This window comes from Oscarella lobularis, chromosome 16 (genome assembly GCF_947507565.1).
Source record: "Oscarella lobularis chromosome 16, ooOscLobu1.1, whole genome shotgun sequence".
NCBI classification, from domain to species: Eukaryota; Metazoa; Porifera; class Homoscleromorpha; order Homosclerophorida; family Oscarellidae; genus Oscarella; species Oscarella lobularis.
In genome coordinates this window covers 2,044,710-2,071,883 of record NC_089190.1, presented here as the reverse complement: position 1 = coordinate 2,071,883, position 27,174 = coordinate 2,044,710, and the positions used below count along the sequence as shown (strand labels likewise).

The 27,174-nt window shown below is 46.4% G+C and overlaps 13 protein-coding genes across 16 annotated transcripts; 4 read left to right on the top strand and 9 right to left on the bottom strand.

Moving 5' to 3' along the window:
• Nucleotides 1-316: 316 nt before the first annotated feature.
• On the bottom strand, nt 317-6,169 carry LOC136196625 (uncharacterized). The gene is made up of 14 exons (XM_065986218.1): nt 5,709-6,169; nt 5,361-5,513; nt 4,683-5,252; nt 4,205-4,631; nt 3,077-4,152; nt 2,454-3,023; nt 1,996-2,277; nt 1,702-1,930; nt 1,512-1,654; nt 1,425-1,454; nt 1,277-1,370; nt 1,033-1,222; nt 796-978; nt 317-742 (listed from the first exon to the last, which is right to left on the bottom strand). The coding sequence occupies exons 1-14, from the start codon at nt 6,076-6,078 to the stop codon at nt 425-427; spliced, it is 4,635 nt and encodes a 1,544-aa protein (XP_065842290.1). The 5' UTR covers nt 6,079-6,169; the 3' UTR covers nt 317-424.
• On the bottom strand, nt 6,167-8,208 carry LOC136196638 (cleavage stimulation factor subunit 1-like). Its single transcript, XM_065986236.1, has 14 exons — nt 8,141-8,208; nt 7,952-8,085; nt 7,818-7,889; nt 7,626-7,762; nt 7,483-7,575; nt 7,310-7,432; nt 7,172-7,247; nt 7,035-7,114; nt 6,859-6,981; nt 6,779-6,811; nt 6,662-6,716; nt 6,533-6,613; nt 6,398-6,478; nt 6,167-6,344 (listed from the first exon to the last, which is right to left on the bottom strand). Exons 1-14 carry the CDS (start codon nt 8,194-8,196, stop codon nt 6,232-6,234), a joined length of 1,257 nt encoding a protein of 418 aa, XP_065842308.1. The 5' UTR covers nt 8,197-8,208; the 3' UTR covers nt 6,167-6,231.
• Nucleotides 8,209-8,219: 11 nt separating this feature from the next.
• Nucleotides 8,220-9,770, bottom strand: LOC136196650 (CTD nuclear envelope phosphatase 1-like). Its single transcript, XM_065986248.1, has 9 exons — nt 9,570-9,770; nt 9,443-9,509; nt 9,321-9,387; nt 9,186-9,243; nt 9,037-9,132; nt 8,944-8,988; nt 8,807-8,878; nt 8,637-8,751; nt 8,220-8,539 (listed from the first exon to the last, which is right to left on the bottom strand). The coding sequence occupies exons 1-9, from the start codon at nt 9,654-9,656 to the stop codon at nt 8,382-8,384; spliced, it is 765 nt and encodes a 254-aa protein (XP_065842320.1). The 5' UTR covers nt 9,657-9,770; the 3' UTR covers nt 8,220-8,381.
• On the top strand, nt 9,718-10,665 carry LOC136196657 (SUZ RNA-binding domain-containing-like). 2 transcript variants are annotated; one of them, XM_065986257.1, is made up of 6 exons: nt 9,718-9,786; nt 9,838-9,890; nt 9,950-10,013; nt 10,167-10,288; nt 10,343-10,471; nt 10,525-10,665. In XM_065986257.1, exons 1-6 carry the CDS (start codon nt 9,736-9,738, stop codon nt 10,568-10,570), a joined length of 465 nt encoding a protein of 154 aa, XP_065842329.1. In that variant the 5' UTR covers nt 9,718-9,735; the 3' UTR covers nt 10,571-10,665. The 2 variants fall into 2 exon arrangements, with proteins under 2 accessions (XP_065842329.1, XP_065842328.1); XM_065986256.1 differs by having other exon boundaries at nt 10,167-10,471.
• LOC136196635 (something about silencing protein 10-like) lies at nt 10,497-12,827 on the bottom strand. 3 transcript variants are annotated; one of them, XM_065986233.1, is made up of 16 exons: nt 12,777-12,827; nt 12,655-12,730; nt 12,436-12,603; nt 12,357-12,381; nt 12,219-12,299; nt 12,050-12,165; nt 11,963-11,995; nt 11,835-11,915; nt 11,728-11,784; nt 11,608-11,679; nt 11,518-11,558; nt 11,369-11,468; nt 11,235-11,321; nt 11,044-11,186; nt 10,907-10,988; nt 10,497-10,855 (listed from the first exon to the last, which is right to left on the bottom strand). In XM_065986233.1, the coding sequence occupies exons 1-16, from the start codon at nt 12,791-12,793 to the stop codon at nt 10,658-10,660; spliced, it is 1,377 nt and encodes a 458-aa protein (XP_065842305.1). In that variant the 5' UTR covers nt 12,794-12,827; the 3' UTR covers nt 10,497-10,657. The 3 variants fall into 3 exon arrangements, with proteins under 3 accessions (XP_065842305.1, XP_065842302.1, XP_065842304.1); XM_065986230.1 differs by having other exon boundaries at nt 11,835-11,909; nt 12,219-12,305; nt 12,357-12,390; nt 12,777-12,826; XM_065986232.1 differs by having other exon boundaries at nt 12,357-12,390; nt 12,777-12,826.
• Nucleotides 12,828-12,843: 16 nt separating this feature from the next.
• Nucleotides 12,844-14,206, top strand: LOC136196649 (putative methyltransferase DDB_G0268948). The gene is made up of 5 exons (XM_065986247.1): nt 12,844-13,027; nt 13,078-13,370; nt 13,419-13,516; nt 13,568-13,705; nt 13,755-14,206. Exons 1-5 carry the CDS (start codon nt 12,853-12,855, stop codon nt 13,834-13,836), a joined length of 786 nt encoding a protein of 261 aa, XP_065842319.1. The 5' UTR covers nt 12,844-12,852; the 3' UTR covers nt 13,837-14,206.
• On the bottom strand, nt 13,579-14,493 carry LOC136196655 (tetratricopeptide repeat protein 36-like). The gene has a single exon (XM_065986254.1). The coding sequence runs from the start codon at nt 14,418-14,420 to the stop codon at nt 13,872-13,874; it is 549 nt and encodes a 182-aa protein (XP_065842326.1). The 5' UTR covers nt 14,421-14,493; the 3' UTR covers nt 13,579-13,871.
• Nucleotides 14,486-15,365, top strand: LOC136196656 (60S ribosome subunit biogenesis protein NIP7 homolog). Its single transcript, XM_065986255.1, has 5 exons — nt 14,486-14,595; nt 14,656-14,742; nt 14,795-14,933; nt 14,985-15,125; nt 15,179-15,365. Exons 1-5 carry the CDS (start codon nt 14,540-14,542, stop codon nt 15,296-15,298), a joined length of 543 nt encoding a protein of 180 aa, XP_065842327.1. The 5' UTR covers nt 14,486-14,539; the 3' UTR covers nt 15,299-15,365.
• Nucleotides 15,288-17,502, bottom strand: LOC136196639 (uncharacterized). The gene is made up of 16 exons (XM_065986237.1): nt 17,375-17,502; nt 17,289-17,330; nt 17,157-17,212; nt 17,066-17,095; nt 16,935-17,016; nt 16,728-16,877; nt 16,610-16,680; nt 16,523-16,560; nt 16,390-16,467; nt 16,223-16,334; nt 16,101-16,167; nt 15,968-16,041; nt 15,785-15,912; nt 15,623-15,728; nt 15,519-15,562; nt 15,288-15,471 (listed from the first exon to the last, which is right to left on the bottom strand). The coding sequence occupies exons 1-16, from the start codon at nt 17,459-17,461 to the stop codon at nt 15,422-15,424; spliced, it is 1,215 nt and encodes a 404-aa protein (XP_065842309.1). The 5' UTR covers nt 17,462-17,502; the 3' UTR covers nt 15,288-15,421.
• On the bottom strand, nt 17,494-20,591 carry LOC136196644 (homer protein homolog 2-like). Its single transcript, XM_065986241.1, has 6 exons — nt 18,369-20,591; nt 18,223-18,315; nt 18,027-18,154; nt 17,922-17,960; nt 17,783-17,857; nt 17,494-17,714 (listed from the first exon to the last, which is right to left on the bottom strand). Exons 1-6 carry the CDS (start codon nt 18,829-18,831, stop codon nt 17,577-17,579), a joined length of 936 nt encoding a protein of 311 aa, XP_065842313.1. The 5' UTR covers nt 18,832-20,591; the 3' UTR covers nt 17,494-17,576.
• LOC136196645 (transcription factor HES-1-like) lies at nt 18,761-20,775 on the top strand. The gene is made up of 4 exons (XM_065986242.1): nt 18,761-19,510; nt 19,571-19,669; nt 19,767-19,854; nt 19,971-20,775. Exons 1-4 carry the CDS (start codon nt 19,472-19,474, stop codon nt 20,642-20,644), a joined length of 900 nt encoding a protein of 299 aa, XP_065842314.1. The 5' UTR covers nt 18,761-19,471; the 3' UTR covers nt 20,645-20,775.
• Nucleotides 20,721-25,233, bottom strand: LOC136196629 (dynamin-like GTPase OPA1, mitochondrial). The gene is made up of 31 exons (XM_065986226.1): nt 24,969-25,233; nt 24,828-24,900; nt 24,705-24,773; nt 24,598-24,656; nt 24,498-24,545; nt 24,335-24,445; nt 24,195-24,278; nt 24,069-24,145; nt 23,893-24,010; nt 23,761-23,835; nt 23,636-23,707; nt 23,483-23,582; nt 23,366-23,428; nt 23,242-23,309; nt 23,121-23,193; nt 23,000-23,072; nt 22,836-22,951; nt 22,721-22,785; nt 22,594-22,670; nt 22,435-22,530; nt 22,311-22,383; nt 22,218-22,262; nt 22,046-22,168; nt 21,883-21,991; nt 21,678-21,757; nt 21,573-21,626; nt 21,434-21,520; nt 21,262-21,378; nt 21,109-21,202; nt 20,953-21,057; nt 20,721-20,901 (listed from the first exon to the last, which is right to left on the bottom strand). The coding sequence occupies exons 1-31, from the start codon at nt 25,170-25,172 to the stop codon at nt 20,837-20,839; spliced, it is 2,673 nt and encodes an 890-aa protein (XP_065842298.1). The 5' UTR covers nt 25,173-25,233; the 3' UTR covers nt 20,721-20,836.
• On the bottom strand, nt 25,193-27,167 carry LOC136196633 (D-glucuronyl C5-epimerase B-like). Its single transcript, XM_065986228.1, has one exon. The coding sequence runs from the start codon at nt 27,129-27,131 to the stop codon at nt 25,314-25,316; it is 1,818 nt and encodes a 605-aa protein (XP_065842300.1). The 5' UTR covers nt 27,132-27,167; the 3' UTR covers nt 25,193-25,313.
• Between the last annotated feature and the right edge of the window lie 7 nt (nt 27,168-27,174).

Here is a 27,174-nt window from a genome sequence, read left to right as displayed (position 1 = left end):
TCGCCGAAAAGAGGCCTCAGCATGTATACCGAGAGCTCTCCTTACGGCGCGATCGCGCTAAAGGAACGAAGGAACAGAGGGATTCGCAATACGCGCTGGGAAATCTTTTATGCCACGCGTGACGCAATCTCGCGAAAAGGGGCCCCGAAGATCGTAGATGATCTCCGCAAGGACGCTTACCTTCAACGACAGCTACGAGATGTCTCGCAAACGAGAAACAGGCACCAGAAACCGCAGAAAGACGCTGCACGCGGAGTGACGGAACGATGACGTCGTAGTCCAGATGCGCATGTGCAATGGATGGTCACGCCCGGGATAAGCAATAGATCAATGCTCACTACACGACAAAAAACAAAAAAACCTTACTTTTAAAACGAAAATTGTCAAGTTACCGTCTACACAAAATCTTCGTGTAAAGCCCGCTTTAGCAAGACTTTGTGCACGGCTGAGTAAGGATAATTCTCCCCTGAGGAAACTTCACCTCATGTTCCTTATAATGAGCAACAATGTCGCCAAGCGATGCGAAATTGGCTCTCGTTCCGTCGCTCAGAACTATAGTAAAGTTCCCTTCTCTACCTTGAATGAGAAGATGGCGTATGGGCTTGGCGCTATTGGGCGTGTAGATGCTGAACGAGTAACCGTCTCCCTTGGACGAGTTTCGAATGAGGAAGGCCCCTTCGACGCCGAACGCGGCGAGTCGTCGTTCGGCTTCGACGCGATCGATACAGCCATGAAACCACGACTGCAAATAATTGATTAATTAAAAATTATTATTAGGGTTTATTTTCGGCTTGCCTCGACGTCAGGAGAATCGTCAGCGTTGGCGTAGAGCGGCTCTTCGGTGAGATAGATATTCTGAGGAATGGTATTGGTGTCACCTTCTTGGGGTGGCAATGTGGGAGGAGTTGGCTTTTGGATTTCAGTGCCATACGTTGGATTCATCAACACTTGACCATTTTCCTCCCCAAGGAAAGGAACCTAAAATCAATTAATCAATTAATTAATTGATTAATTGATAAAATTTCTATTTACCTGGGATGTCTTTCTCATTTCATTGTTCTGATACAAAGGTTCTGGCTCTTCGATTTTACGGTCTTGGGCGTAATTGTTGACTATGACGACATCTGGTGGAGTAAACGGAACTTTCACGGGAGTCTTTGGGGTGTTTGAATAGCTGGCACTAGTAGTCGTAGTAGTATTGAAATCTTCTCCACCTCGTGTACTAGAAAAAAAAAGATTGCAACAAGGTGTCATTTCAATTTTGTGCCTACTATACCTTCGAACTCGCCACACCACTATAATGACAAGAACGACGACAATTGCCACAACAGCAATTGCTACTCCCGCGGCTGCCCCAGAGCTAAGACCCTCTATAAAGAAAAATCGAGTGAAAAACTCTGCAAGAGAAAAGAGAAAAAGCGTACTTGATTCTTCAGTAATTCCCTCAGTAGACACTGCACGCAAATCACACTAGAAACGACTTCTATTGTTATGATTGACTCGCTTATTACCTGATTGGACGTTGACGACTTTGTATCCATACTGTTCAGCGAGAACCTCCCGTAGGGATTTCTCCTCAATCAAAGATAGACCATAGGCGGCCGAATGAGCGACGAAAGTGCGCTCCGGATGCAAGAAGAAGCGAATCGTCACGCTGAAAAGTACAATGACGTCAAAATTATGTAGTCCTGGTTCTCTTACTTTGTTGGCTTCAGTTGGGAATCCGACAGCTGACCAGAACCGGTTAGACAGGATTTGAAAAGCGGTTGTTGGACGAGACGCTGACAATAGTCGCTCTGTTCGCCGACGGCGGGAAGGAGAACGTCGCCGCCGCCGTCAGGGCAAATAATCGTGAATTTTATCTCATTCGTCGTTTCGTTTAGAAATCGCACTTGACACGAAGGATCGGAATCTCGACGCTTACGGTTGCCTTGGAGAGAGAAAAAAAAAGATGATTTCCTCTCCTCCCCTCCAAAAAAATAAATTAATTAATACCTGATCCAAAGGTAATAAGAAAACTGATGTCGTCCTCTGAGATTTGATCGTCGCCGCCGTTTGCGTCGTCGATCTTGTCGACAGTGACGACGGCGGACGACGGCACGCAGACGTGCTGCGACGATCCGTTGAAAAACGAAACGCACGCTTCGTCGTCCAAGCACGGATCGGGCGTGCACGCGTCGACGAGGAGCTCGCAGCGCCGTCCCTCGTAGCCAGTAGCACAGGAACACTGAAAACTGCCACGCTCATTGCGACAGGTACCCCCATTAAGGCAAGGATCTAAAACGAAAAACGCTTAGGAATGCGTTTCTACATTAAAAGGATCTAGTATCACTTAGCAACGCGTTTCTATGTAAAATCATAAAAAAGTCCTATCGCTTAGCAACGCGTTTCTATGTAAAATCATAAAGGGTCTACTCTAGTATTGCTTAGCAACGCGTTTTCTAATAATTTACCTTGCGTGCATTCATCAATATCCTCTTCACACGTGACTCCCTGCCAACCAGGCGCACATTGACACGCGAACGACGACAGGACGTCCAATTGACAAACGCCGAAATTCTTGCAAGGATTCGGCTCGCACGACGTCAACGGACATAGAGGAGTACTGCTTCCGGGAACGCCAGACAAGTCGACATCCACAACAAACATTGGCGTTTCGAGAGTATCCTGAACAGCCGATTGAAAATCGTTGAAATCAAAAGCGTTGCACGATCCCGTCGACGACGGATTATCGACTTCGATTATGATATCAATGAGACTGTCGTCGGCGTAGACGAACAGGTAAGCGGAATCGGACGTCGCCGAGCCGATGATATTCTCGGCGAAGCATCGATATTCGCCGGCGTCGATTTGAAATGCTTCCGGGAGGGTCAGATTCGCTTGGGATTGAGGCGGCAAAGAAAATCCGTCTTTGAGCCAGGATATCGTTGGGACGGGCTTTCCGTCGGCGGCACAGACGAGCGTCACGGGATTGCCTTCCTGAACGCTCACGTTTCGAGGATGAAGAATAATTCCGGGAGGATCTACATATAAAAAATTAAATCATTAATTAATTGATTTAATCCTCTTTACTTACAGTGAACTGTGAGCGGTTCCGGAAGCGAATCCATGCGACCAAAGTCCGTCAGAACGTAGCACGCGTATCCCCCGTCGTCGTTCCGATTCGACGTCGCAATAGCGAACGTCTCCTTTGAAATCGGCGGCACGAGCGTCGCGCCGTCCTTCGTCCACCCGTACGCCGATATATTCGCATTTCCATTCGACGCTTCGCACGAAAAATTCACGGGACCCCGTCCCTCGATCAAAATCGTCGGACGAACGACGGCGACGAGACGGCACACGCTTCCGGCCCTCACGACGCCCGTCACGGCGTCAACGACGAAATTAACGGCGTGACACGCGTACGGAGTCGTCACGCGACTCTCGACGGTCGAAAAGAGCGACGGCGTGCCGAGATCGCGCGCGACGATGCGCACGCGCCATTCAAAGTCTCCCACCTTCGTCGTCATGGCAATTTCGTAGCGCACGTCGCCGTTGAGACCGATGTCGCGATCGGTCGCGTGGACGGTGATGACGTAATGTTCTTGTACGGGATCAAAGTTGTTGACGTCATAGTTCGTTTCGTTGAAAATCGGCGCGTTGTCGTTGACGTCTGTTATCGTTACCGTGACGACGGCGGCGAGGCGACTCGCCAAATTGCCGCCGTCGCGCGCGACGACTTTGAAATCATAGACGTCGAGTGTTTCGCGATCGAATACGGCGTTTGTGTAGACAACTCCCGTATTCGGATCAATTGTAAAGGGAACGCTCGACGAATTAACAATTTCATATTGAATTGTCGCGTTGATTCCCTTGTCGCGATCATTTGCCGATACGACGCCGACTTGGGTGCCAATCGGTTCATTTTCCGCGACACTGAGACGAAACTCATTCTCAATAAATATGGGTAGATTGTCGTTGAGATCTTTGACGGTGACGGTGACTTGAGTTTTGCCGCGATGACACAAGAGACGATCGTCTTGGGCGAGAATCGAGAGACGATACGTTTCGATTGATTCGCGATCGAGCGCTTTGCTCGTCGTTATGCGACCGGTCATGTGATCAATTTGAAAAGCGTTGCCGTAATTCCCTTCAATGATCATATAGCGAAAACTAAAAAGGAAAGAGAATACATAGAATTTATTATTCCTTTTTATTATCTTACTTGAATCCGCTTCTATAGTCGGCCGTGACGTTGAAAATAAACGTTCCCGGACGCGAATTCTCCACGACGTACGCATCATAGTTAGAACGATTAAACAACGTATCCCATATATTAAGAACGAATCGATTCGTCGCATTCTGTCCCTGAACGCTGACGTAGATGAGTTTCGTGATCGATCCGCTGGGCAGACGAATGGTGAGAGTCCGAATAGGCAAATCACTCTCGTTGCGCACGACGATCGACGGCGGATCGAGCGGACTCGGATTCTTCGCCGAAACGGATGCATACACGTGGACTCGGCCTTCGAGATCACGCTGTTCAATGGTGATCTCGTCGCCAAATGCTTCACATTCAGTTTTAAAGTATTTGAAATCGTCCTCGCCGACTTCGGCCGTTGTGTTGTCTCCTGGATCGACGACAGCCGGTTCTAAACAAGAAAACTATTATTTATATAATCATTATATATTTTTTCGTTTACCGTCGCATGACACGGCGCTTATTTGATCAACGAATCCAGCTGTGTCATTAAACGAGTCCAGAAGGAACACGTGGTCGTCGTCTGGATCCGAAGCAATTTCATTCAATTCGTCAACATTTACATTTGACGTGACCCCAATTGAAAATACATTGATACCCTCATCCTTGACCCTCTGTGCCGGGGTTACAATCGAACCTCCGTTTGATTTTCCGTCAGTGAGAAATACAGCAACCTTGGGCACGCCCACTTTTGAATCTCGAGCCCCTTGGGCTACAGTAAACGTTGTTGTGTATGCGCGCGTTAGTGCGAGATGCGTTCGAGTTGATCCGCCTCGGTAATTAATTTGATCCACAGCTGATTTCAATGCCGTCTTGTCAAAATAATTCTTCAACTCGATTGCTGGATAGACACTGCTTGAATATTGAAAGGCGGCGACGCGGGTCGCGTTGAAGCCAATGTTGAAAAAATCAATAACGTTCTTGACGAAATCGATTTCTTTAAGAAAATCATTTCTGCCCACACTCCCGGATCCGTCGAGAATAAAGGCCAAGTCAAGAGCCGCTTGACAGACTACGCAAAAAAATAAAATAATAAATAGATCACGTGCCAGTGAGGTCATGCATAAAGGAGATCAATGACGTAGGTGCGTCTGTCAAAGGGGGCGGGGGTGCGACTGACCTTCCGGTATCACACTCGCGTGAATGTAGCCGGGCCCGTTTACCGTCGCGGGGCGATAGTAGATCCAATCGAAGCCGACCGACGCCGCCATGCCGGCGAGAATTCCCAGACGCGACGAGTTGCCGTCGGCCGTGACGAAATTCGTCGCGCGTCCTGATGAAAGAAAATACGCCGGGATTAAATTCGAGCCAACGCCCACCTCCGCCCATCGAAACCCACCCAAACCCCCCCAAACCCACCCAAGAAGCAATTTCCAAACCAAATAGAAGAGCGGAGAAGAGCGGATTATAATTTATTTTAGAAACTAACTCGTTTCACGCGTGCATTGCTTCGCTTTCGCTTTTTTACCTTCGTAATGAAGCGATCTCGGCTTCGACGGATCGATTTGACTCGTCCACGTTCGCATAACGCGCAGTTGCGTCTCCGGCCAGCGCCGTTCGACCTCGAGCGCGAGCGCGTTCATTTTCCTTCGCATGCGTGACGTCATATATCGAGCTTCATTCGTCGCGAAGTCGATATTCGTGCCGTTATTGAATTCGATGAGATTGACGAAGCGCGCCGAGTTGCGACGAACGATGTCCTTGATCGTGCCGCACGCCGCTTCCTCGGTCGAGTTCGGATAGCGCTCGCCGGGCGAAAAAACGTCGGACGGCGGCGAACGAATGGCGCCGCGAAGCAGAGGAACGAAAAAAACGAACACGATACTTTCCTTTATCATGGGGGACTCTGTCTGTTAGTGATCGCACGCGCAAAAGAGAAGCTATATCTGTATCGCCGCGAGGGAGGGCCCACACAATTATTCAGCATAAATTATACGGGAAATCTAATTGTCATGCGCCCAACCCCCCGGGAGTTCCCCCGGGGGGGTTATTTAGTGGTTGGATCGTACGCTATACCAAAATCGTGCTCGATAATCCTCGCTGCAAGTTATAAAAGCGGGAACGTTAGGCGCGTGAGCTAAATATCCTATAGCCGTGCTATGAGCTGGAATGGATACATATATTGAATTAATTAATATTTTTTATTTATTGGCTTACCGGTCGATAGAGGTCGAGTGCTTTCTGCTGTTCTAGCGTTCCAGCAGTAGACAGTAACGGTCTTTTCGTCAGGCATGAGAACTGAGAAACAACAGGGTTATTTTCTTATTGATTTCTTTATCCTTTTTTTATTACCGTAGTCCTCCGTGTGATTGAAGACGGCTTGCGATCTCACGTGACTCTGCACGGCTCCCTTGTACGTGTTGATAATTCGACCTGAAAAAAAAGAATCAAGTGGAATGCACACGTGACAACGTTACTTACCACCGGAAATGTCCCACAGATTGACTATGGAATCTTTTCCGCTTGAAAGACAGTACTAATAACACAGAAAAGTTTTTCCCCATATATTAATTAAGAAAAAATAATTAGTCCTCTTGCTTTGCCATTTCTTGAGAAGGTGACCGAAGAAACCTATAAAAAAATTAAAAATAAAAATTTTTTCTTAGGGAAACGCCTACTTCCATGTTGCTATGAGCATTTGGATACGTATTCACGCAACGATTGCTCACACTATCCCAAAGTTTGATTGTGCCGTCCTTGCTTGACGACACGTACATCTTTCCATTGGAACTGTATCGAATCTTAAAGTATTTCTCATTATAAAACTTATTGATTCAATATCGATATCGCTAACAGAAGTTATGGGACCCGAGTGCTGATCCTTGGGATTGGCAGATACATAGCACGTGAGAGTATTAAAATCATAAAGACGAACTAAACACAAACCAAATATAAATAAATAAATAAATAAAAAAATAAAATATCATCTACTCGTTGGGTGCTCAGTTCCCACTAGGAGATAATCTCCTGTCGGATGAAAAGCCATACAACGCACTGGTACAACTTCCTTTAATAAATAGACAGACCACGTGTTGTTTAATTAAACTAATTTATTTAATTCTGGTATACCGTGATTGATTTGAAAGCTCTCTTTGTAGATGGTTTAGAAAATTCAAAAAATTTCACTTTGCAGTCGTCGCCGCCTGTTGCTAGGATAGGAGCAAGCGGATGAAATTCAATACACGTGACAGCCTAAACCATATACTCTAAATTAATTAATTTAATCAATTAATTAATTAAACCTCAGTGTGATCATATAGCGTTCGAATTGTCGGATAAATTTCGTGAATCGCATTCTGATCACTTTTCGTCACGATTCGCTCGACGTCGACAATCTTTTTAAAAAGTGACGTCATATATCAAGTGACGCGAATCTTTCGTGTACCTTGACGGATGTGTCGTAGGATCCGGTTGCGGCGAGTTGGCCGTCGGGGCTGAATGCGGCCGCAGTGCATTGGCCCTTGTGCGGTATAACGCACACTGTGTCGTAGTCGCACGCGGTCGGACACGTGGACGGAACGTCTGATGAAAGAAAATGCCGTGACATTGCGATTTATTCCGAAATTGGACGCCTTGCCGTCTCGGCCGTATTCGAGATCGAGATTCGTCGGCATTGCTTTGGGAAAAAAGCCCAAACTCGTCGGTTGCTCTAAAAGGGACCCCCGCCGGAAGTGCCCGGATAAATCGACGAATTCTTCGGCGTTTGCTCACGTTCTTCGTCCGTTTTCAGTCCTAGATCGACTAAGTGAGCAAGACGGGATGAAGACGAGCAGGCGGCCAGCGAGCCGGCAATCGATTTCGCGAGATTCGTCGCGACCGTTTCGAAACCATCGTAGCGAAGTTGACTGCAGATTTTCGCACTGGCAAAGCATTCCACGCACAAAAACCAATCCACCCTACCTTATTATAAGCTTGTAAAGAAGTTCTCGCTCCTTTACGGCTGCACTAGACGACATAACGCGGTTCGACCCTGCGCACGCTAACTCGAAGAAAGAAAAGCCTTTCCACTGACTCCTGTACAGTAGTTTCAAACATAACGTTAGATCAACGCATGCGGCTACTGTACACGCAAAGAAAAACGTCTTACGCACTCAGCACCTCGTTCACTTCACCGCGAACTTAGCTAATTAAATAAAAATGTTTATTTCGGTTTTGGCCAAAGATTGTGCTGGTGCAAATTGCGTCCGAGAAGGGATCGCACGTCGTAGCAAAAGCGAAGGGCGTCGAGTACGGGTAGCATATTGAGGAGACATGTATCGTAAGGATCACTGATCCACGACTCAATGGGGATAGCATTGTCTAGGGGAAAGGAGAAATTAATTAATTAATTAATAACCTATAACTTCATTGTACTATAGTATCTATCTATCTGTCTCTATAGGGTGTGCTTCCTTACTTGGATAGTCTCTATAGGCTCCTGGTGAATTATCTATGAGAACAACGGATGAGAGATCACTGGACACTTTGGTCAGATCTTTAGCAAAGCCCGTTAGTAGTGACGTCGTGCAATGCTACAGACAAGATGCCACCTCATTGATCAAAGTAGCTATTTCATTCAATATTTACCTGTCTGTAGAATCGTCGATTGAGAACATTTCGATTGGAGTCCAGTTTGTCAGCAACAGCTGCGCCATAGACCTTATTAATTAAATTAAAAAAATCATTATTGATTATTTATTATATTTAGTATGAGACTTTCTCACCTCCACGCTTGCAGTAAAAACGGCAAGATCATACCACTGACTCACCTAAAGAACGTTCTTCAAAAAGAAACATTATTCAAATTTTTAACGTACAACGTCAAGAAAATAATCGACGTGCGGTCTCTTGTGAACGAAAAAGCGCGTCGGCCTGCGTTCTATTTCCCCAACCCGTCTTTCCAACTCAACAACCTGAAAAAAAATGAATTTTTGAAATTCACTCTTCCTGCTTCAATCAATCTCACCTTGAGAATAAAATCGGGAGGATAGCTCGGTTTGGCCATCTGACGAGCAAAATTAAAACTATTAATAAAAATTACAATTTTAATTAAATGTAATTAATTAATTAATTAATTAATTAATTAATAATCGAATATTACCCGTCGTGGTGGGAATGAATGAGCGTTTCGTCGAGATCCAAAACGAGAGTTTTTCGCGGTACTGACTCTTTATATGCGAAAATTTAAAAATCGTTCGTTTCTTTTTCGTTTTGGGAACCGACTTAGTCTCGTTTCGAGCCACGGCGACGCGAGAACGCTTCGATACGTCACCGATTCGTAGGATTGGATCTGGAAAGGGAAAACGCTTCGATAATCGAGAATCGTCTCCCCGGAAGGGAGATCCTTTACCGCTCGAACGTTGATTCGTATGATTGCGATGAAGAAACTCCACATGCGAAGTAGGAACGTGACGAGACGTCGCAAAACGTGGAGCATTGCGTCGAAAGGACGATTTCCTAGTCCGGGCCCTTCGCAGCAGTTCACCGGTTCACGTCCCGTATTGCAACACGGTGCTATGGACGATTCGGACGTTCTAGACAGCTGGGAAGACGCAGCCGATACGGGAGTGCGTACGCATCTAACCACTCGAATGTCTCCAATTCGTTTCCTCGTCCAGGAGCTGGAAAAACGAATGGAAGAGCGCGAAAACGAGCTGGCAAAATGTCTCGCGTTCGTCGATAGCGCGCGCGAACGCGCAGATCGCGTCTAATATTTTTCGCGATGCGTAGAAACGACGAAAAGCAGGAATTCGTGTGGGACGAGACGCTCCAATCGACGCCCAACGTTCATCAGGTCAAAATTAAAACCTAAAATGACAGTACTCCATATTAAATTTTTAATTAGATTTGCCTAAATTTAATTAATTCTAATTAGATTTGCTTAAAATTCAATATTCATTAATTAATTCGTTAATTAATTCAATATTTATTAATTAATTCTCATTAGATTCGGCTGCTCAAACGATCGGATAATCCCGATCAAGCGAAATCGTCATTGCAAGCCGACCAAGAACAAAAACGACCCACAAAAAGTCTCGAAGAAAGGGAGGCAGAATACGCGGAAGCAAGGTACCCATATAAAATAAACAGAGAGTCCCCTCTCCCCCATGCAACGTCACGTAGAGCGAGAATCATGGGTCCCAGCGCTTCGCAACCCACTACCAAGGGACTCTACAAGCCAAACGCTATATCTAAAGCGAAACAGAGCAGCAGCAGCTCGAATACTAACGCTACTAATACAAGAAACCCAAAGTTAGAGACGCCTACCTATCTAATATAAAATAATATTTATTTTTATTTTTTAGGGGTCCTGGTGCTACTGGTAAGGGTTTTAATAAACGAAAACGGTAATTTTTTGATTTCTAAATATTTGGGGAAGAGACGAAAATCGAGCGGTTAATTCATTTACTGGGATTTTAATTAAATAAACGGTGGATTCTAATGTATTTTGACGCTCTTTGTCACGTGCGATCGAATGCCCGTCTGTTCACCGCCGTAGTAGAGTTGAGCCGACGTCACGGGACGAACTTGCCCTTTTCGACGAATCAACGCTTTGCTGTACTTGCGTCGATGTTTGACGCGAGGATTTCGCTGCTCCTTCTTACGATGAGGCGTCAATCCTTTATTCTTCGATATCTAAAGGCCAAAGATATATAATATATGTATATATATAGGAAGCTCTTTTACTTGATAATTGATTCCTCTTCGATTGACGTCTTCTTTGGCGGCAGAATCGTCGCGAAATTTCACTTTTTTGCTCGTCTTTTGCCTTGGAAGAAAAATCAATAGTGATAATCACGTGGTGTATTTATTTATTTATTTACGTTGCTTTATCTATTGATCTTTTTCGATTTGCTTTCAGTTCGGCTTTCTTAGCCGCAGCTTTGTAGTAGTACTCCAATGCTGAGTCCTTTTTTGTGTCCGTTTGCTTAATGGGACCTTCTTCTGGAATTGAGCATTTCTTTTTCTATGAAAAACAACGTTTTTCCTATGACGTTAAAACTACTAATTATACCTTCGTTATCATCTCTCTTTTTTCAGCGAATATTTGATCCATTTCCTCGGAGATTTTCTCATCGATTGGTTTCGATTTTCCGAGCAGCTTTACTCACAATAAAAAAATAGAAAATTTGGAAATACATTGCTTACAGTTCGAAGTTGAACCAAGTGAGAGATGATCGGATGATGCTGCAAATTGGGCGTCTGTCTCGATCTCAGAACGAGATAAAATAAAATATTCACGCAATAACTATAGCCAAATAATAAACTAGACAAAAAAGAAAAGACTAAGGACTTACTTGAGAAGAAGCTTTAATTTCATTTCCATAAAATCTCTCCCCTAATAATTAATAAAGATATTAATTTATTTTTTGAGTGTGTTGTCTTGCCTCGCTATCTATCAGCTCTCGTTCTCTTAGTTTTAATACGAGAGGGTAGACCCTCTCTTTCAACTCCACCATCTCAAATTTCAATAAATATAACAGTATCTATTTTTTTCTATTCGTTACTTTGGCGTGGAAGTCTTCCAGAAGTTCAAATAGTTCAGGCGATTCCCGCATCAAAATCTGACAAAAAAATTAAAGATGTTAAGCAAAATTGGAGTTTTCTCAAGTACCTCCAACTTTTCGTCTCTTGACAATTGCGACAAATCTTTTATGACAGTTTCTTCAGCTACTGTAGTAGCAACATCCTCATCATAAAGAAACTCTCAAAAATAAAATCTAAAAGCAAGGATTACCATACCTCTGACAATACCGCCTTCCCAGCAAGAGGAAGCTACAAATTAATTATATTCTATATTGTATTACAAAATCCATTTATTTAATTTGCCTGGAATTCCTCTGTATCAAAGTCTTCATCATCCAATCCCTCAGCCATTCGTTTCTGTATAGCCAGAGCCTCTTTTTCCTCTTCCAATGCAGCAGTCTCATCTTCAGACCCACTCCCTTTATAGTAGGTAATCATCTGAGATAAAATCAATATTCAATACATTAGATACCTAGCTCGTCATCAACGTAATTCGTATTGTAGAATGTCTTCTTTTTGGATCCCCAAGCTCTGAGATCATCTTCCACTTCCTCTTCATCTTTATCACGTGTAAGATAATTTTCAAAATACGGATTAATTAACTATCTACCTTCTGACTCTTCTTCATGATAGAACTGATTCATCTAAAAAGTGACGTCATTTTTTGGATTGCAGCGTTTCTTTTTTACCTCGTCGTCTGTTTTTTCGTCGCTATCGATGTCCAAAACGCCTTCCTCTTCCTCTTCGTCTGTTTCTTCGTTTTCTCGTCCTTCGACGTCGAGTTTCGATCGCGACAGCATCGCCTCTTCGCGTTCGCGATGAAATCGATCCACTTCGTCCACGTACATGTCGCTTTCCTGCTTAGACCGATCGAATTGGATGCAAACGGGGCGAAGAATCGATGTTACTGGATTGGCGGACTCAACTGCGACGTCTGTGTGCTTTATTTCGACATTCTCCGCACTCTTAGTCCATTTTCTAGATCTAGAATGTCTTTAGCGAGCGAAAGAAGTGCTAGAGATCGCCTAACTTTCTCTTTTTGCCCATGTTTCTCAAGGAAATTGAAAAAGCCACGTGGTCTGCTAGCGCGCACGCTGCTGTAAACAATGAGTCGCTTGTTTCTCGGCGCTTCTCACGCGGCGAACTACGCGAAATTTAGACCCAAATACAATGCCAAGCTAGCCGATCGTATCGTGCAGTATTGCAGGCAACGAGGAGCCAATTTCGACCTCGCAATCGACGTCGGCTGCGGCTCCGGTCAAAGCACGAGACTATTCCAAGGTCCCTTCATCTCTCACACACAACCGCGTACCTTGTCATTGCAACTGCAGACCACTACAAGAAAATCGTCGGTTTTGACGTCAGCGATGAGCAGCTAAAGCAGGCACGCCTCCTCTCGATGAAATCATCAACTATTTCTTATGAGAAAGGCAATGCGACGCGTTTTCCCGTGCAATCCGACGTCGCCGATTTGATTTCGTGCGCGCAGGCCTATCATTGGCTGGACCACGATAAATTTCACCAGGAATGTGAGCGCGTGCTGCGCACACGTGGTTGCGTTGCCGTTTATGGATACGGGAATTGCGAGCTAGATAATGCGGAAGCCCAGAAAATTCTCTCGCACGTAAATGAGGAAACGGTTTCTAATTAATTAATTTGATTATCCTATTAGTTTTATTCTTATACCGTGGGTCGATTTTGGGATGAGAGGCGACGTCACGTGGACGCACTCTACAGAGAATTCTCGCTTCCCTTTGGAAACTATACTAGGTTGATATGATGTAGGGAAAAGGGATCAATTACTTTTATGCGTCTATTTAGAGATGATTCACTCTCTCTCAAAATGGAGTTAAATTTGGATGATTTCATTGGGTACGTAAGTACGTGGTCTGCCTACGTAAAATTTCAAGAAACATACCCAGACGACAATCATGCCATCCTACAAAGACTGTATGCTGAGTAAGGCTATCTAAACTCCCTATGGAGGCCTACTAATATCTCTTTATAGCCTAGCCAAAATCTATCATGATGAATCAAGTAAAGTCTACGTGAATTTTCCTCTATTTCTGCTGCTTTCAAGCAAGCAGTAAACGTTCTCGTGTTAAATAATAGATATACGAACTGCCTAATCCTCTTCACCTCTTCGCAATTTCTCAATCGCTTCCCCGAGCATACGATTACACATCGCCGCGTAGGGATTCATTCGAATGACTTGTTGTCGTGCGAACTGGCTTCCCAAATGAGCCGCCTTGCGAAAGTTTTCGAGGGCCTCGTCATTCGATTCCTTCAGTACGTGTATGAGACCGCGTTGCGTGTACGCCTGGCGAGCGGCGAGCCCCTTTCCGCCGCTCAATTCGATCGCTTTGTCGAGATCGAGTAGCGCGCCGTTTTCGTTACCTTTTAGGCGAAGAACTTGCGCGCGGTTGTTGTATGCCGACGCGTAGTGTGGGCACGCGTCGATTGCGTTATTCAGAGTCGAGATTGAGCCGTCGAGGTCGCCAGATTCGGCGAGACGAACTGCTTCGACTTCGAGTTGTTTTGCTTCGGCGATTTCAGGCAGATTCGCTTCGTTGACGACGAGGGCCTCTTCGTCTGTGTCGAGAGCTTCGGTCGACGTGATGTGGCCGGCGGGATCGTTCGGATTGAGGATCTGTCGAAGGATTAGGTCGTCCATTGTAGACACCGCCTCCGACACGGGCCCTCCGACACTCCTCACTCACTCCTCCGACGCCTCAGGCCCGGATAGTCGACTGTCCCGCATAATCACTTCGTTTTTTGTTTTGTTTTTTGCTGATGAGACCTCTAACGGACGACGAGACGAAGCGTCTGTTCAAGAAACTGTCCGTCTAGTAAGCCATCGGCGCTATTTTCGACTGAGGCCCCCTTTTCGAGGACCTCCACGCGTGTAGCATAGGCGACAACGTAAAACTGCTGATCGACCGTCCCGACGGCAACTACGTCTTCCGACTACACAAGGACCGAATCTACTACGCAAAGTAACCAACCTACATTAGTAGTCATACGAAAAAAACCTTGTTTTCGTCGCAGAGAATCGCTCGTCAAACTGACGTCCAATTTTGCAAGAAAACAGCTGATCAGCTTCGGAACGTGCATAGGAAAATTCACGAAGAACGGCGCCTGTCGACTTCACATAACCGCACTCGATTTCCTAGCTCCCTACGCAAAGGCAAATAAAAAATTCCAATATAATTATTTAATTAATTGAGTTGTTTTTCAGCATAAAGTGTGGGCCAAACCTGGAGCCGAGCAGTCATTCCTCTACGGCAATCACGTGCTAAAATCAGGCCTCGGACGCATCGCAGAGAACACGGCAGCCAATCAGGGAGTCGTGATCCATTCAATGAATGATATGCCCATTGTAAGTCCACGCGGAAATCCGGGTTCTAAGATTTAGTGACTATATTTCTTTAGGGATTTGGTGTTGCGGCGAAGTCGGCGCAAGACTGTCATCAAGCTGATCCTATGGCAATTGTTTGCTATCACCAGGCTGATGTTGGCGAATATTTAAGATCTGAAACTCACTTGACTTGATCTCTAGTCTGATGACGATTGTTTGTTAATAAGAATAATAAGAATATAAGAAAACTGTTGTCTCATACAGTAGCATGGTTCTCATCAGCGTCATACGTGGGGAATAGATGGGGTAGGAGGGGGTCACTTTTCCTTACTTGATGCATGGAAGATCTGCGCCAGACATCGGTACTCTACACAGAAGAAAAATGAGATACCATAAATAAAATTTGAATTATACCTTCGAACAGCTGCCTCAGTTCGCTGACCGTCATGTCTTCAAACCTAGATTAATTAATTAAATAATTGATGCAATCATCCACAAGATATTATTGAAGCACTTACTGGCACACTAGAAATTTTTCTGTGAGAACAGGCCTAGCTTCGTCACTTTCTACTTTCTCTTCAGACTCAACTATGAAGGTTTCCGTTCTTTGAGAACTCTCCTCACCTAAAAAGAAAAGAAAATTAGACACTTAAGAAAAATGCATTACTCAAAGTACGAACTCTTGATAGTTGGAGTGAGAGACTCGCCCGGTTTACTCTGCTGCCGCGTTGACGGCAAATCAGAACTATGACGGGCGGATAGAGAGCGCGGAGGAGGCGAGGATCGATTCAGATACTCAGACGATAATCTGAAAGCAAAACCATAGGGGGGAAAAAAACACGCGACGAAATTATTATTATTACTCCACAAATTGCCTCTCGGACATTCCATTGAATGACGAAGCCTTCGCCTTCTCAATAAACTGCACAGCACCACTCTACATAAGAGAAATTCACAATTACTTTTTCTCTTTCGTTCTCATAAGCACACACAAACCATTTGAGTCAGATAGTATCCTTCCTCCGACGACAATTTAGTCGGATTACGATAACGCTGTATATATCTATATATGTATTAATAATTAATTAAATCTACTACTTTGTAATGATTCTCCTTGCCTTATGTCTGACCACCAAGACGGCGGTCGAGTCCATATCAACGTTAGAATAAGCAGGGGTAAAATATCATCGGCTCCTCGCGTGTGACCCTTGCTACCATCCTTGAGCAAGTCTTAGGGAAAAGAAGATGCAAAGCGAATTGAGAGAGAGAGAGGTGTGGTCTCAACTGCAAATGATTTTGCAACAGTTCATCACTGCCGTCACTTTATCGCGAGGCGACTTATAGGTCCCCATACGTTCTAGTTCTAGAAGAGAACGAAGCGTGGAAATGGCGTCTGGAGTCGCGTCTGTGTGCCAAACCCTTGCAAGCCATTTCCAGAGCCATTTCAGTGAATTGCCTAAAGAGAAAGTATGATTCATTTCCTTTCCTTTCGTTTCTTTGCGTACCCATAGTCGACGTCTAGATGCTGAGCTGTCACGAAGCCCAGTGACCGAACTTTGTACGCAAACTCACAATCCTACAGTAAATTAATCAAATTAATCAAAAAATTATTTATTTATTTACCTTTCTATGATCGTCTTCGCGATTCGGACAGTAGGCGACTTCGTGTATCTTATGCATGACGTATCGCTCGAGGCCTTCCGTGGCAATTTCCAGCTCTTCGCTACTGAGCCCTTTCCATAGCACGTGCTTTGAAATGGTCACGGAAGTATCCTGAAAGAGCAACATAAGAAAATGATGCACATAGATTAGAAACGTTTTCTCTCTCGCCTCGAGGAATTTCCGGACTTCTTCCACGTGCCGTTCGGTTGGCAACGGTTTCTCGCTTTCCTTTATGAAATTGGAAATGAACCTGAAAAAGATATTATTTGGACCAGAATTTTATTCATTCAAACTCTTACTTTTTAATAGACTTGACCAATTCGAAAGAGCTATTAATTAAGAGAGAATGGCGTTCAATTCTCTGAGAAGAACCGAGAAAGGGACACGTGCCTGCTATGTTTCATTTTATCCAGAAATTTGTTACATTGAAGGCGAAAATCGTTCGGCTAGATCCAAACGAAGCGATTTAGAATGCGTAGCGACTGCCGAGAGTCTCGCAATGCGCTTCGATTCGATGCTTACCTCGACGAGACCTTCCTTTAGCGAAATGGCCACTTCGTCTGCCTGGAGAGAGTCGATAGAGGCACCAATCGAGTCGATTCGACTACCTGCATCTTGAGAAAGTCGTTCACTTGAAGGCGATCGCGTTCCTTGAGCTGTTGAAGGATGGACTCGCGCTCGGCTATGTTCATCATACGGGCGGTCCAGCGGACGCGGCATACGGGGGTCAATAAAAAAGCAAAATTTCGTACCGAAAACGAACAGCAATTCAAAAAATACCAATACAAATGAATAATTTTCTTTTTTCTTCTAAAGTATAGCGCACGCTTTGCTTCGCTGCATTTCGATTTCGAGCTGGGCTTGAAGCTCGGTGTTCTGCTCGTTCAGACGTCGATTGATATTATCCTTTTCCGTCAGCACGCGACTCAATTCGCTCAGTTCGCTCTCCTTTTAAAACAAATAAAAACATGGCCGCCTCAGACGACCGCAAATTCGCTAAAGTAGACTAGTGTCACCAGCTGTTCTTTCGCGTTCGTCATTTCGTCGTAAGCGGTCTCGTACGCGTGCAAACGTTGATCTAACTCTTCATTCTTTAAATCAATAAACAAAAATCTCAATGCACTCTCGTCGCCATGGGAACGGGCTCAACACCACCTGCGCTTCCTTTTCGACTAAACTTGACGACGTCGCATCCTAAAGAGACAAATAAACACGTCAATTTCAAAGGTAAACCCGCCCGAAAAAATCTCCCGCGTATACCAATCGACTCGTTACTGTCTTCTTTGCCTCGTCTAATTTCGTCATGTCTATCTTGAGACAATCAATGTCGCTCTTGAGCTCGCTGATTGTCTTCTCCCTCTTCTCGACTTCGTATCTCATTAGCTGATCTAATAGTAGGGGCATTATTTCTATAGGAAAAAGCGGCGTGGCGCCACGAGGACGTGTATATACGGACCCGATCTCGCTTTGCCGGACTCGATCTGTCCCAAAAGTTCGTCCCATTCGACGAGATTCGCTTGAATTCGCTTCAACGCTTCCGACTTGGCAACTAAGAAAATCAGACCATCGTTATTGTTATTATTGGAAGTCTGGTTCTCTGACTTGATTGGGAATCGGCTACTTCAAGCTCCGGCTCGGCGGCAAATCGAATACCCGTCTGCGCCAAAACAATCGGTCTCTTTTTATTGTCGGCAGCTAGAGTGGTGGAACGAATAACGGAACGACGTTTCGCCTGGAGGGGGGCGGGAGAAGCTCTACGACTTCCATCTTCGTCAATGTCGTCATCAGCGGTGGCGGCGGTGGCGGCACGATCCGAAGCCGTATGGACGCTAATTTCATTACTCGATCTCAGCTGTTTGACGGCGGCGGAGACTTTCTCGTCGTCTGTCGCCGAACGACGGAGATGGAGCCCCGCCTCCGCCATTTCCTGTTGCTCTAGCGAACTACTTCCTCGACATGTGGACGTTTGTTCTAGCTTATCGCTTCCAGACGTCGATTCGAGTGTTTGATCTGCGGTTACGTCGCGCGGAACCGCTGTCGCCGCCTGTACGACGCTCGTCGTCATATTCCAACGACAGGACTACGAATTTCCGAAATAATAATCCCGCGCGAGCGCGATTGTTTCGTCTCGGCGTCGCGCGCGAGAGAAAACGGCCTTCGATTAGTCGTCGTCAACGCGGTAACTAAGGGAATCACGTGCGCCATTTTTCTTTGACGCGGTTTCGATCATCGATCATCGATCGAGAGGTCTCTTTAGCGCGACACCTCATAAAACAATATCGCTAGCACCTCGATAGGGATTCGTTTTTCCGATCGAGCTAGACTTGATTACATTAGCCGAGTTCGTGTGACGGCACACCTCTACCAATAAAGGCGAGCCAATAAGCTCGCTCGCGTCTCACGCAAACGAGTCGTACGCCCCGCCGGTCGCACGCATCGGCGCACATTTGTAAACAGAGACGAGCGGAGGAGGTTGCGAGTGGCCTGGGAAATCAGGGCGCTCGTTGGTCGATTCATTGACCACACGCTAATTCGGCGGCGTGGGCGGAGCGTGAAAAGGGCACACGGATCGCTAAAGATTATTTACTTCGTGTGGTGCGCTCGTGTCCCAGTGTGCTCGTAAACAGCGAGTCGCGCGCAACGTTCCAAAGGAGCGAAGAACCCGGGAACGGAAGAGCGGGCGTTAATTTTGACAAGGTGACAAAATGTCGACGATTTCGAAGGAAGCGCCCTACGCTAGACCGGTGAGAAAGTCGAGCGGGGTGGAGGAGGGGGAACGCAGCGCGACGCACGAACTCTTTTAGAAGTACTCGAAACCGGACATGGAGAAACGACGACGCGCTCGCATGAACGCGAGTCTCGACGAACTGAGAAATCTTCTTCTATCGACGCTCAAGATGGAGGTCGGTTCGCGAAGGGAGAGCTCGATAACGATCACCGCCTAATTACTCTCTCCCTCCCTCTCTCTCCCTCCCTTCCTCCCTCCCCTCCCGTGCGCAGGGCTCGCGTCAATCGAAACTCGAAAAAGCCGACATCCTCGAAATGACCGTCGAACATTTACGATCGTTGCAGCGTCAGAGGATGTCAGGTACTTCGAGTAAATAAACATCGCGCATCGTTTCCCCCCTTTAGGCGCCAAGATATCGATCGATAGTCGACTTCGAAAGGATTCTCACCCCCCGTTTTTTGTTTTTTCTGTCTCAGCGTTGCCGGTCGGACACGAGGACTACATACATCGCTACAGACAGGGCTACAACGAGTGCGCGTCGGAGGTAACGCGTTATCTCATGTCGTGCCCGGAACTCGACGCGACGCTACGTCTTCGAATTCTCGCTCACATGGAAGTGCGCGCGCGAAGCACGAATCGATTGCTACAACTCAAAACCGAAGCGGCGACGCGAGCCCAAGCCCATCAATTGCCGTCGTACGGAAACGGCGGCGGCGGCGGCGGCAACGTCGTTTTATCGCACCCGCCTGAAACCGACGATAAAGCGACAACTGACGGCTGGCAACCCAGTGGCGGTGCCGTCGCGCAACAATCGCTTCCTCCGCCCCCGCTGCCGCCTCCGCAGCAACGAGTTTACGCACCCGTTACGTTGCCGTTTCATACGTCATCGTCGTTCGATCAATTGCCGCCTTACCCGGCGGCAACGGCGACGATTACAACGACGTCAAGCGGAAACGAATACGCGGCGCGATTGGGTCATTTGGGTGGCGGAGGCGGCGGAGGCGGCGAATATCCGCCGTGGATGCCGATGACGCCGCCCGAGTCGGCGGCTGCGGCCGCCGCCGCCGCAGCAGCCGCAGCCGCCGCTCATTACGCGGCGAGTTACGGAAAGGGGGTTCTACCGGGAGAAGAAGTTTGGCGACCGTGGTGACTTTCGTCCGTCTCTTTTACTTTTACTTTAATCGATTGGATTCTTATTATGACGCTGTGACGCGTCTTTTCTCTCGTTAACGGTGTGTCAGCCTTTTAATTTTTAATTTGATTTGGGGTTTTACGACGAAACCGTCTAATGGGATAACTAAGGGAAGCCAACAAACACCCGATTACCTGTTCGGATCGCTTTTTATTTTTCTTTAGCGAGCGCTTCGATAAACGCGTCCAGTTTATCCTGGATTTGTCGGACCCGTTCTGAGAGGGAAAAATAGGATAGGGCCACCTTTGGTGGAAGCTAAAACTCACTCAATTCCTCCGCTAAGTCAACACGACGTCCAACGATCATTTCCCGCTTCTTCAACGCGTCCATTGTCTCGAGAATTTGCTTGACTTCCTTCTCCAACCGCCACGCTATAATAGATTCCATAAAAACATTCTAAAAGCTTCCTCATGTCGTCATACCTTCGGTGCTAAGCACCTGCTGACGGAGAACGTTGCTCGTGCTCTGAATCATGCGCTGGATTCTCCAGAAGAGAACGACGTCGTCGCAACGCAACTAAAAAGGAAAAGAGTCTCCTAGGGAGACGTCTAGACTCGCCGTCTTGTTTTCTTTGCCTTGTTCGAAATGGGAGTCAAGTGTCGGTGATAAAAAGCGCGACGGCACTGCTGAGCGCTCAGCATCGCCTGCTCGAGAAAATGATCCTTATAGACGTGCGACCACGTATCGAGAATCTAGATTAGGCAATCCGCTAGCGGAGAGAAACGAAAGGGGACGGACGAAACGTACGAAATCGTCCGTCACGTCGACTTTTTGCGAGTGGAGATTCTTTCGTATTACTGTCAACTCGTCTTGGGCTAAATCAGCTGAACGATCCTGCGAAAACCATCGCGTTTCCTCCGAAAACAATCCCCGAATTCCCCCCTACCGTTTCGGTACCGATCATCCTAATCAATTCATTTCTAGTTGCCGCGCGTTTCGCCTGAGTTGCGACTATCATTCGCTTGTTGTGTCTCCCGCGCCCCGCGCCTACCTGCTCGCTTGTCTGCGACTGCCAGTTGATCCATTTTTCCCACGCCCCGGGACCGACCAGCTGGCGCAGAGTCTCGCGCGCTGAACAAAGAATCGCGTGAAGGAGGGGGACTCTTTCACGTAACGTCACAAAGGAAAGTGATGTCACAAAGGCAAGCGACCAATCAAGGGGGGGAAGAGTTCGTATACGTTGTATCATCACTCACATCGCAATTGTTCGTCGCCGAGAACGCGTTCCATGAATTTGACGGCGGATAGCCAGCTCTGCTGATCGGGAACCGTTTCGTCTCGAAGGGAGCTGAGCTGAATGACTCGCTTTCGAAGAGACTAACTAAACGTCAATTTTTCCTTGAATTTTTCTTAGCCTACCAGTCCTTCTTTGTCCGCCGTCATCCATTCGCGTCTGCCCTCGATTTGAGAAATGATTTCTTTTCGTAGAGGATCGAAGAGATTTTGAACGGAAGCATCGAGACCACTTTGAGCCGGACTCTCCTAAAATACACCAATAGAAGAATATAGTATTAAAACTAAGATTACTCACAAGAACGACTTTTGAAAACTTCTCCAAAAGAGCGCGAGCACCTTCCTAAAAAAAACCCATTTACATTATTAGATATGTTATTAGTCTCCTTGCCCGTGAACAGAGTAGAGGCAATTCTTCGTTGGCCCACGCTCTCAATTTGATGTCCACCTGCGTCTTGAAGTGTCTAGCGGGAAAAATTCTCGAAGAAAAGAGAAAAATAGCGATTCCTACGTACCCGGAAGTCGTCGCCTTCGCCGCAGCCGGCATGTAGATTCGATCGACGACAGTCGACGACATGGCGTCGACGAGACGAGCGGCGAACGCGTCATCCCTAACGAAAAAAAAAACGAAAACGAAACGTTGAACAAAAAAAAAAGAAATTCCGCCTATGTACCATTCTTGAGGCATTACTCGTAATAAACTCGCAACTTGGTCCAACATTTCGTCTCGCCCCTTTTCGAATAATTCGTTCTATGGAGGAGAGAAATGATTTTTGCGACGATGACGTGTACTCTATTTACTCGGTCTAGTTCTCGTTGCTTAGGATACACGTTCTTCCATTCCGATTCAAGATCGTATCGAGTAGCTACGCGTAAATTCGTTCGTTTATTTATATATGTATTTATTTTAATTTACATTTGAAATGCTCGGCTTGCTGCTGAACGGAATCCTTTACCGTTTGCCAAAAGCGCTTCGAAACGGCCAAGCTGAGATTTCTCATCTTGATCTGAGTCGCTTTGAAGGCGCCTGACCTGAGTAAACATCCAAAAATTCAAAAAATCCCCATAGGAAAATCCTACTTGAATAAGGTTGAAGATTGAAAAAATTTCTCCTCGTACTGACGAATGGCTTCGACGCCATCTCGGGGATTTTCTGCCGTCGCCATGGTTATGAAATGTAGCTAAAATCGTAGCAGTTTACCCGTTCCCGTGACAACGGCAAAGTAGCCCAGCGCCTTCATGGGAAACAATTTTCCGTCCAAAATTGCTTTCACCTAAATATATAATTAATTACCAACGTATTAAAAATATTTCAGTCCTACGCGTTTCGGATTCATTTCGTTTTTCTCAGCTAAATCAATCTTAGTCAAAACGAATATCGTCCTCTTTCCTATAAATAATGAATTAATTGTTTAAAAATATTTTTGGTAGTTTCTTCTTCGTTGCCTTGGGGATCGGCACTAGTTACAATGTCCGTCACATTGCTTCTCTCCGCATCGACGGACCCATCTACGTAAGAGATTTATTTATTTATTTATTTATTTATTTGCGACTTCACATTACCTTGTATGCATAATATGATTGCATTGGGATTGGCCATGTGCTGCTTGCACATGGCTATGATTGAGTTCTTCGTCTGCGACGCCATTCCGGCCGTCTCCGTCTTTTTAGAAATATTCATAATCGAAAAATAATTGATAGCTTGTTTCTCGTTACGCTGATCACGCCCGGAAGATCGACGAGAACGACGCGATTCAAGCCGGGACCTTTGACATTCAACGAAATCGTCTAAGTACAAGAATGCCTACCTAATTAAAATATTAACTGAATATTTTCTTTACGTTATTTGTCACAGTTTGTCCCGGTTGGACGCTGGCTCGCATTTGCGCTTCAATTTCTTCTCGCAACAGTTTTAGCTACGAAGAAGCCCCTCCCCCTCTCTCCCAATAATAAAATCCTAATTATCCCTTTACTTCGGACTCTTTTGTAAGATCATATGTCTTTGAATCATTGCGAAATTGAGCGACGTGTTGGGGCCCCTCGCTTAGCGTCACTTTGACCGGCGATCTCGTCATCATTTCGCCAGATCCACTATATATCCCCCTCCCAATTAAAATTATCTATTAATTAACGCGCGCTACGCAAATACCGCGGAAATATTCGAGCTTGAACGAGCATCTCCAAAACGCTCGTCTTTCCAGCACTCTGATCTCCAACAACAACAACCTAAAAAAATATTTAATTAATAAATATCTGATAATTCTATATAGCGCACTCTAGGCAGCTGATCTTGGATGTAATTGCCGTCTCTTTCCGATAGAATATCAAGCACTTCGGAGTACATGTCAATAAGAGATTTCTTCTCAAGGAAAAAGTTGATTAAGAAGATTCTAATGCTAGTGGCAACGCCTTCACCGTTTCGCTCAGCTGAGATGATTTTTGAGATCTGCCTTTTGCCTTCATTAGCAATTGTCGGAGCTCTTTGTTTTCCGCTTCTAATCTCTCGAGTTCCTTCTGATATTTTTCCTAATTAAATAACTAACTAATTTATATCGATTTATTTTTTATTGTATTGTACCTGTGTGTCTAGTAGTTCAGATTGAGCCGCTTGAAGTCTCTCCTTCAGCTGAGAAATAACAATCATTAAAAACTCCAAATTTCTCTGCTGAAAAATTTGCCTCTGAGTCTGGAGCCATAGATGGAGATGCAGCCAAAGGAGCCTTTTCCCTGGACACTGCTAAAAAACATGCGTAAAACGTGCAAATTAAATATATATTATAAAGACAATTTTGACTAGTATTTTCTTTCTCTTCATTCGAAGCACTCGTCCATTTTCCTAAGCCATCTATTCCTCCTATAGAAGAACGAGACTTTTGAAAGCAAAGTCCCTACTGTGAGGATTGCAAACCGGAAACGATCTCCTGCAATCGAGATAGCCATCCTGATCCGGGAAGCGAAATTTGAAGGCGTTCGTTGATTTTCTAAAAATTTCTCACGTGACTTTTGCTTTTGTCGTCGCGCGATTAATTTTTCCAACGCGAGCTCTTACGTTGAGCGCGAAAACGCCGATTCCTGCGATGGAAACCGTCGTCGCGGAAACGATGAGCAATCGTCGGCCAAACGTGCGCAACGGGCGCGAAGGCGAGCTTAGGAGTCTCCTTTGAACAATTAGAACTGCTTTGGAAGACCTCTTCGCTCTTTCTAGCGCCTCGACGACGCGTTTTTGATTCTTCCCCACGAGATGACGTAACATCACGAAGACGCCTTAGCGCGAGTGTTCGAACACGAACACGTGCTTCCCGATTAAAATACATAAATACCAAACATCGCTATAATCTATTCGGAAGTGTAAATCACGACTCTAATTCTAACAATAAATTCATCTGACCTAAACTCAATTGTGTTCAGCGCGATAACCGTGCATGTAGCGCTCCCATCGTTCTGCCGTCGCATTCCACAACGAACGGCTCTTATCGATCGTCCCAAGATAGAGCAACTGACCAACGTGCACCGAATGATAATCCCAGCGCGCGACACGCGGTTCGCTTTGCAGCGCGACGTGCCGCAGATCATACGACGTTCTCCCGCCCAAATCAAAAAGCGGCAACATCGTCACAAGCGATTTCAACCCGTCATCGAAAAGCGCGCGCGCCTCCCGCCCCGCCTCCTCCCCGGCCGTCTCCCCAACGTCATAGAGCCCGAGAAGCGAATAAATAAACCCGTTAAGCACGAACGCCGACGGCACGGTCGGATACTCCTCGTACCACGGCAAAACCCCCATGAATTTCGCGAGAACGCCCCCGTCGGCGGCAGCGACGCGAAACGGTCGCGTCGCCCTCACCGCCGCATCCAAGTATTCCCGTCGTTTGGTCACCTGATATTGCCGGCATAGACAAGACATCGCTTGACCCTGCCCCATAGCGGAATACCACCCCGGCGAGAGAACCAATTTATTGGAGAGAACGCGTTTGACTGAGACCGGCCAGCCTCCCTTTGCGTCTTGAGCGCGAATGAGCCAATCGGCGGCCGATTGGACGGCGAGACGATGCTCGCTCCGTTGAAATCGAATGAACGCTATTTGCCCGTGTCCCGAAGCGACGACGGAGATCACTTCGAGAATACGCACTTTCTTCTTCTTCAAGTTTGCGTGTTTTAACTCTGGTTGCCATGTCGACGCGGCGGCGAACGCTTTTTGAATGTCGCGCGCGAGATCGCGCGCCAACGTTCGCCATTCTCTCGACGAACCAATCAGATAAGAGATGTTTTTCGTTTCGATATCAACTGCCAATGGAACGTCATTTTTCATTTTAGTCCGATACGAAATCTCGTATTTCTCCTCTTCGTCTGCAAGTCGCACTTGAAACGTCAGAGCGCTGCTGACGTCATCGAAAAATCTCACGCAAAACACGGCCACTTTGGATTCGCCTGGTTTGATATTAACGAGCAAGAAAACGCCGTCTTCGTCGGACGCCGCATGCGTGTTGAATTCAACCACCATCTGGTTGGCCTGGCGACTGCGTGCACTCCGCACGAACATCTGTTCGTCGTTGCGAACTGTCCAGCGATGCGCGCCTCGACCCGTTTCCACGGAAACGACGGATGACGATTTGGGCGTCTCCGTCATTAATTTCGAATAATGAGCGAGACACATTTGGGATATTTGTACGGGATAGCGATGCCCGCGCGCGTCCCACTGTGATGTCACCGTGACGCCATCCGTACCGGAAATGTACATTACGCGATCGCGACTCTCGACCTCGACGCCGGCAAAGCTTAGAAACGGTCCCGTCGAATTGTACGGCGCCGTCGGACGTTTCGGCGTCGAATACGAATAATCGATACGATTCTCTTTCGCGTACACGTCGAAGTATTTCCCGACGAAATCGACGGGAACGTAGAAATTCCCGTCCTTCCGCAATCCGGCGACGGTCGTTTCGCCGCCATTTACGATTACGTCCGCTTGTTCGGCGTTGGCGAGCGAGAGCGACGGCAGCGGCGGCGGAGGGGAGAGCGGCCGCGGTCGCGGAGGCGTTTTATCGCGGTTTCGTAGAAGGAGTTGACGAACGAAGTTCTGCGAACGCGTCGCCGCGTCGTCGCGTCGTTTCGGCGTTTGCGTGTAGTTCTTGTAGACGGCGATTGTCGTTGCGGCGATGACGATGAGCGATACGACGACGTAGGTCCTTCTGCAGGACCTGCGGCATCGCAGAACCATCGAGCTTTGGAAAGGACGATTCTTGTATACGGGGAATTGCACT

Excerpts from the sequence above, each read along its gene's own strand:
- LOC136196635 (XM_065986230.1), bottom strand. Across the intron at positions 11,910-11,962 it reads GGAAGGCGGTATTGTCAGAG|GATGTTGCTACTACAGTAGC; the intron begins GTATGGTAATCC and ends CTTTATGATGAG. Across the intron at positions 11,469-11,517 it reads AAATTAAAGCTTCTTCTCAA|TTATTGCGTGAATATTTTAT; the intron begins GTAAGTCCTTAG and ends ATTTGGCTATAG.
- LOC136196629 (XM_065986226.1), bottom strand. The coding sequence starts at position 25,172 with ATGTTACGTCATCTCGTGGGGAAGAATCAAAAACGCGTCGTCGAGGCG. Across the intron at positions 23,073-23,120 it reads TGCCGTTGTCACGGGAACGG|AAAATCCCCGAGATGGCGTC; the intron begins GTAAACTGCTAC and ends TGGCGACGGCAG. Across the intron at positions 21,058-21,108 it reads GCAGGTGCTTAGCACCGAAG|CGTGGCGGTTGGAGAAGGAA; the intron begins GTATGACGACAT and ends AATCTATTATAG.
- LOC136196656 (XM_065986255.1), top strand. The coding sequence starts at position 14,540 with ATGAGACCTCTAACGGACGACGAGACGAAGCGTCTGTTCAAGAAACTG. Across the intron at positions 14,596-14,655 it reads TTCAAGAAACTGTCCGTCTA|CATAGGCGACAACGTAAAAC; the intron begins GTAAGCCATCGG and ends CCACGCGTGTAG. Across the intron at positions 14,934-14,984 it reads TCCTAGCTCCCTACGCAAAG|CATAAAGTGTGGGCCAAACC; the intron begins GCAAATAAAAAA and ends GTTGTTTTTCAG.
- LOC136196638 (XM_065986236.1), bottom strand. The coding sequence starts at position 8,196 with ATGTCGTCTAGTGCAGCCGTAAAGGAGCGAGAACTTCTTTACAAGCTT. Across the intron at positions 7,115-7,171 it reads GGGAACTGAGCACCCAACGA|TTCGTCTTTATGATTTTAAT; the intron begins GTAGATGATATT and ends GTTTGTGTTTAG. Across the intron at positions 6,982-7,034 it reads ACTCGGGTCCCATAACTTCT|ATTCGATACAGTTCCAATGG; the intron begins GTTAGCGATATC and ends AAATACTTTAAG.
- LOC136196657 (XM_065986256.1), top strand. The coding sequence starts at position 9,736 with ATGGACGATTCGGACGTTCTAGACAGCTGGGAAGACGCAGCCGATACG. Across the intron at positions 9,787-9,837 it reads AAGACGCAGCCGATACGGGA|GAGCTGGAAAAACGAATGGA; the intron begins GTGCGTACGCAT and ends TTCCTCGTCCAG. Across the intron at positions 9,891-9,949 it reads GAGCTGGCAAAATGTCTCGC|AAACGACGAAAAGCAGGAAT; the intron begins GTTCGTCGATAG and ends CGCGATGCGTAG.
- LOC136196625 (XM_065986218.1), bottom strand. The coding sequence starts at position 6,078 with ATGATAAAGGAAAGTATCGTGTTCGTTTTTTTCGTTCCTCTGCTTCGC. Across the intron at positions 4,632-4,682 it reads AAGCGCCGTGTCATGCGACG|AACCGGCTGTCGTCGATCCA; the intron begins GTAAACGAAAAA and ends TTTCTTGTTTAG. Across the intron at positions 2,278-2,453 it reads TATTGATGAATGCACGCAAG|ATCCTTGCCTTAATGGGGGT; the intron begins GTAAATTATTAG and ends TTTTCGTTTTAG.
- LOC136196644 (XM_065986241.1), bottom strand. The coding sequence starts at position 18,831 with ATGACGACGAGCGTCGTACAGGCGGCGACAGCGGTTCCGCGCGACGTA. Across the intron at positions 18,316-18,368 it reads AGTAGCCGATTCCCAATCAA|TTGCCAAGTCGGAAGCGTTG; the intron begins GTCAGAGAACCA and ends TGATTTTCTTAG. Across the intron at positions 17,715-17,782 it reads CGAACGCGAAAGAACAGCTG|GAGAGCGAACTGAGCGAATT; the intron begins GTGACACTAGTC and ends TTGTTTTAAAAG.
- LOC136196650 (XM_065986248.1), bottom strand. The coding sequence starts at position 9,656 with ATGCTCCACGTTTTGCGACGTCTCGTCACGTTCCTACTTCGCATGTGG. Across the intron at positions 9,244-9,320 it reads ATTCATTCCCACCACGACGG|TTTTAATTTTGCTCGTCAGA; the intron begins GTAATATTCGAT and ends TTTTATTAATAG. Across the intron at positions 9,133-9,185 it reads CTCCCGATTTTATTCTCAAG|GTTGTTGAGTTGGAAAGACG; the intron begins GTGAGATTGATT and ends ATTTTTTTTCAG.
- LOC136196639 (XM_065986237.1), bottom strand. The coding sequence starts at position 17,461 with ATGATGAACATAGCCGAGCGCGAGTCCATCCTTCAACAGCTCAAGGAA. Across the intron at positions 17,096-17,156 it reads GATAAAATGAAACATAGCAG|CTCTTTCGAATTGGTCAAGT; the intron begins GCACGTGTCCCT and ends CTTAATTAATAG. Across the intron at positions 15,729-15,784 it reads TCTCACTCCAACTATCAAGA|GTGAGGAGAGTTCTCAAAGA; the intron begins GTTCGTACTTTG and ends TTTTCTTTTTAG.
- LOC136196645 (XM_065986242.1), top strand. The coding sequence starts at position 19,472 with ATGTCGACGATTTCGAAGGAAGCGCCCTACGCTAGACCG. Across the intron at positions 19,670-19,766 it reads TATCGACGCTCAAGATGGAG|GGCTCGCGTCAATCGAAACT; the intron begins GTCGGTTCGCGA and ends TCCCGTGCGCAG. Across the intron at positions 19,855-19,970 it reads GCAGCGTCAGAGGATGTCAG|CGTTGCCGGTCGGACACGAG; the intron begins GTACTTCGAGTA and ends TTTCTGTCTCAG.
- LOC136196655 (XM_065986254.1), bottom strand. The coding sequence starts at position 14,420 with ATGGACGACCTAATCCTTCGACAGATCCTCAATCCGAACGATCCCGCC.
- LOC136196649 (XM_065986247.1), top strand. The coding sequence starts at position 12,853 with ATGAGTCGCTTGTTTCTCGGCGCTTCTCACGCGGCGAACTACGCGAAA. Across the intron at positions 13,371-13,418 it reads CCCAGAAAATTCTCTCGCAC|TTTTATTCTTATACCGTGGG; the intron begins GTAAATGAGGAA and ends TTATCCTATTAG. Across the intron at positions 13,706-13,754 it reads CTACAAAGACTGTATGCTGA|CCTAGCCAAAATCTATCATG; the intron begins GTAAGGCTATCT and ends ATCTCTTTATAG.
- LOC136196633 (XM_065986228.1), bottom strand. The coding sequence starts at position 27,131 with ATGGTTCTGCGATGCCGCAGGTCCTGCAGAAGGACCTACGTCGTCGTA.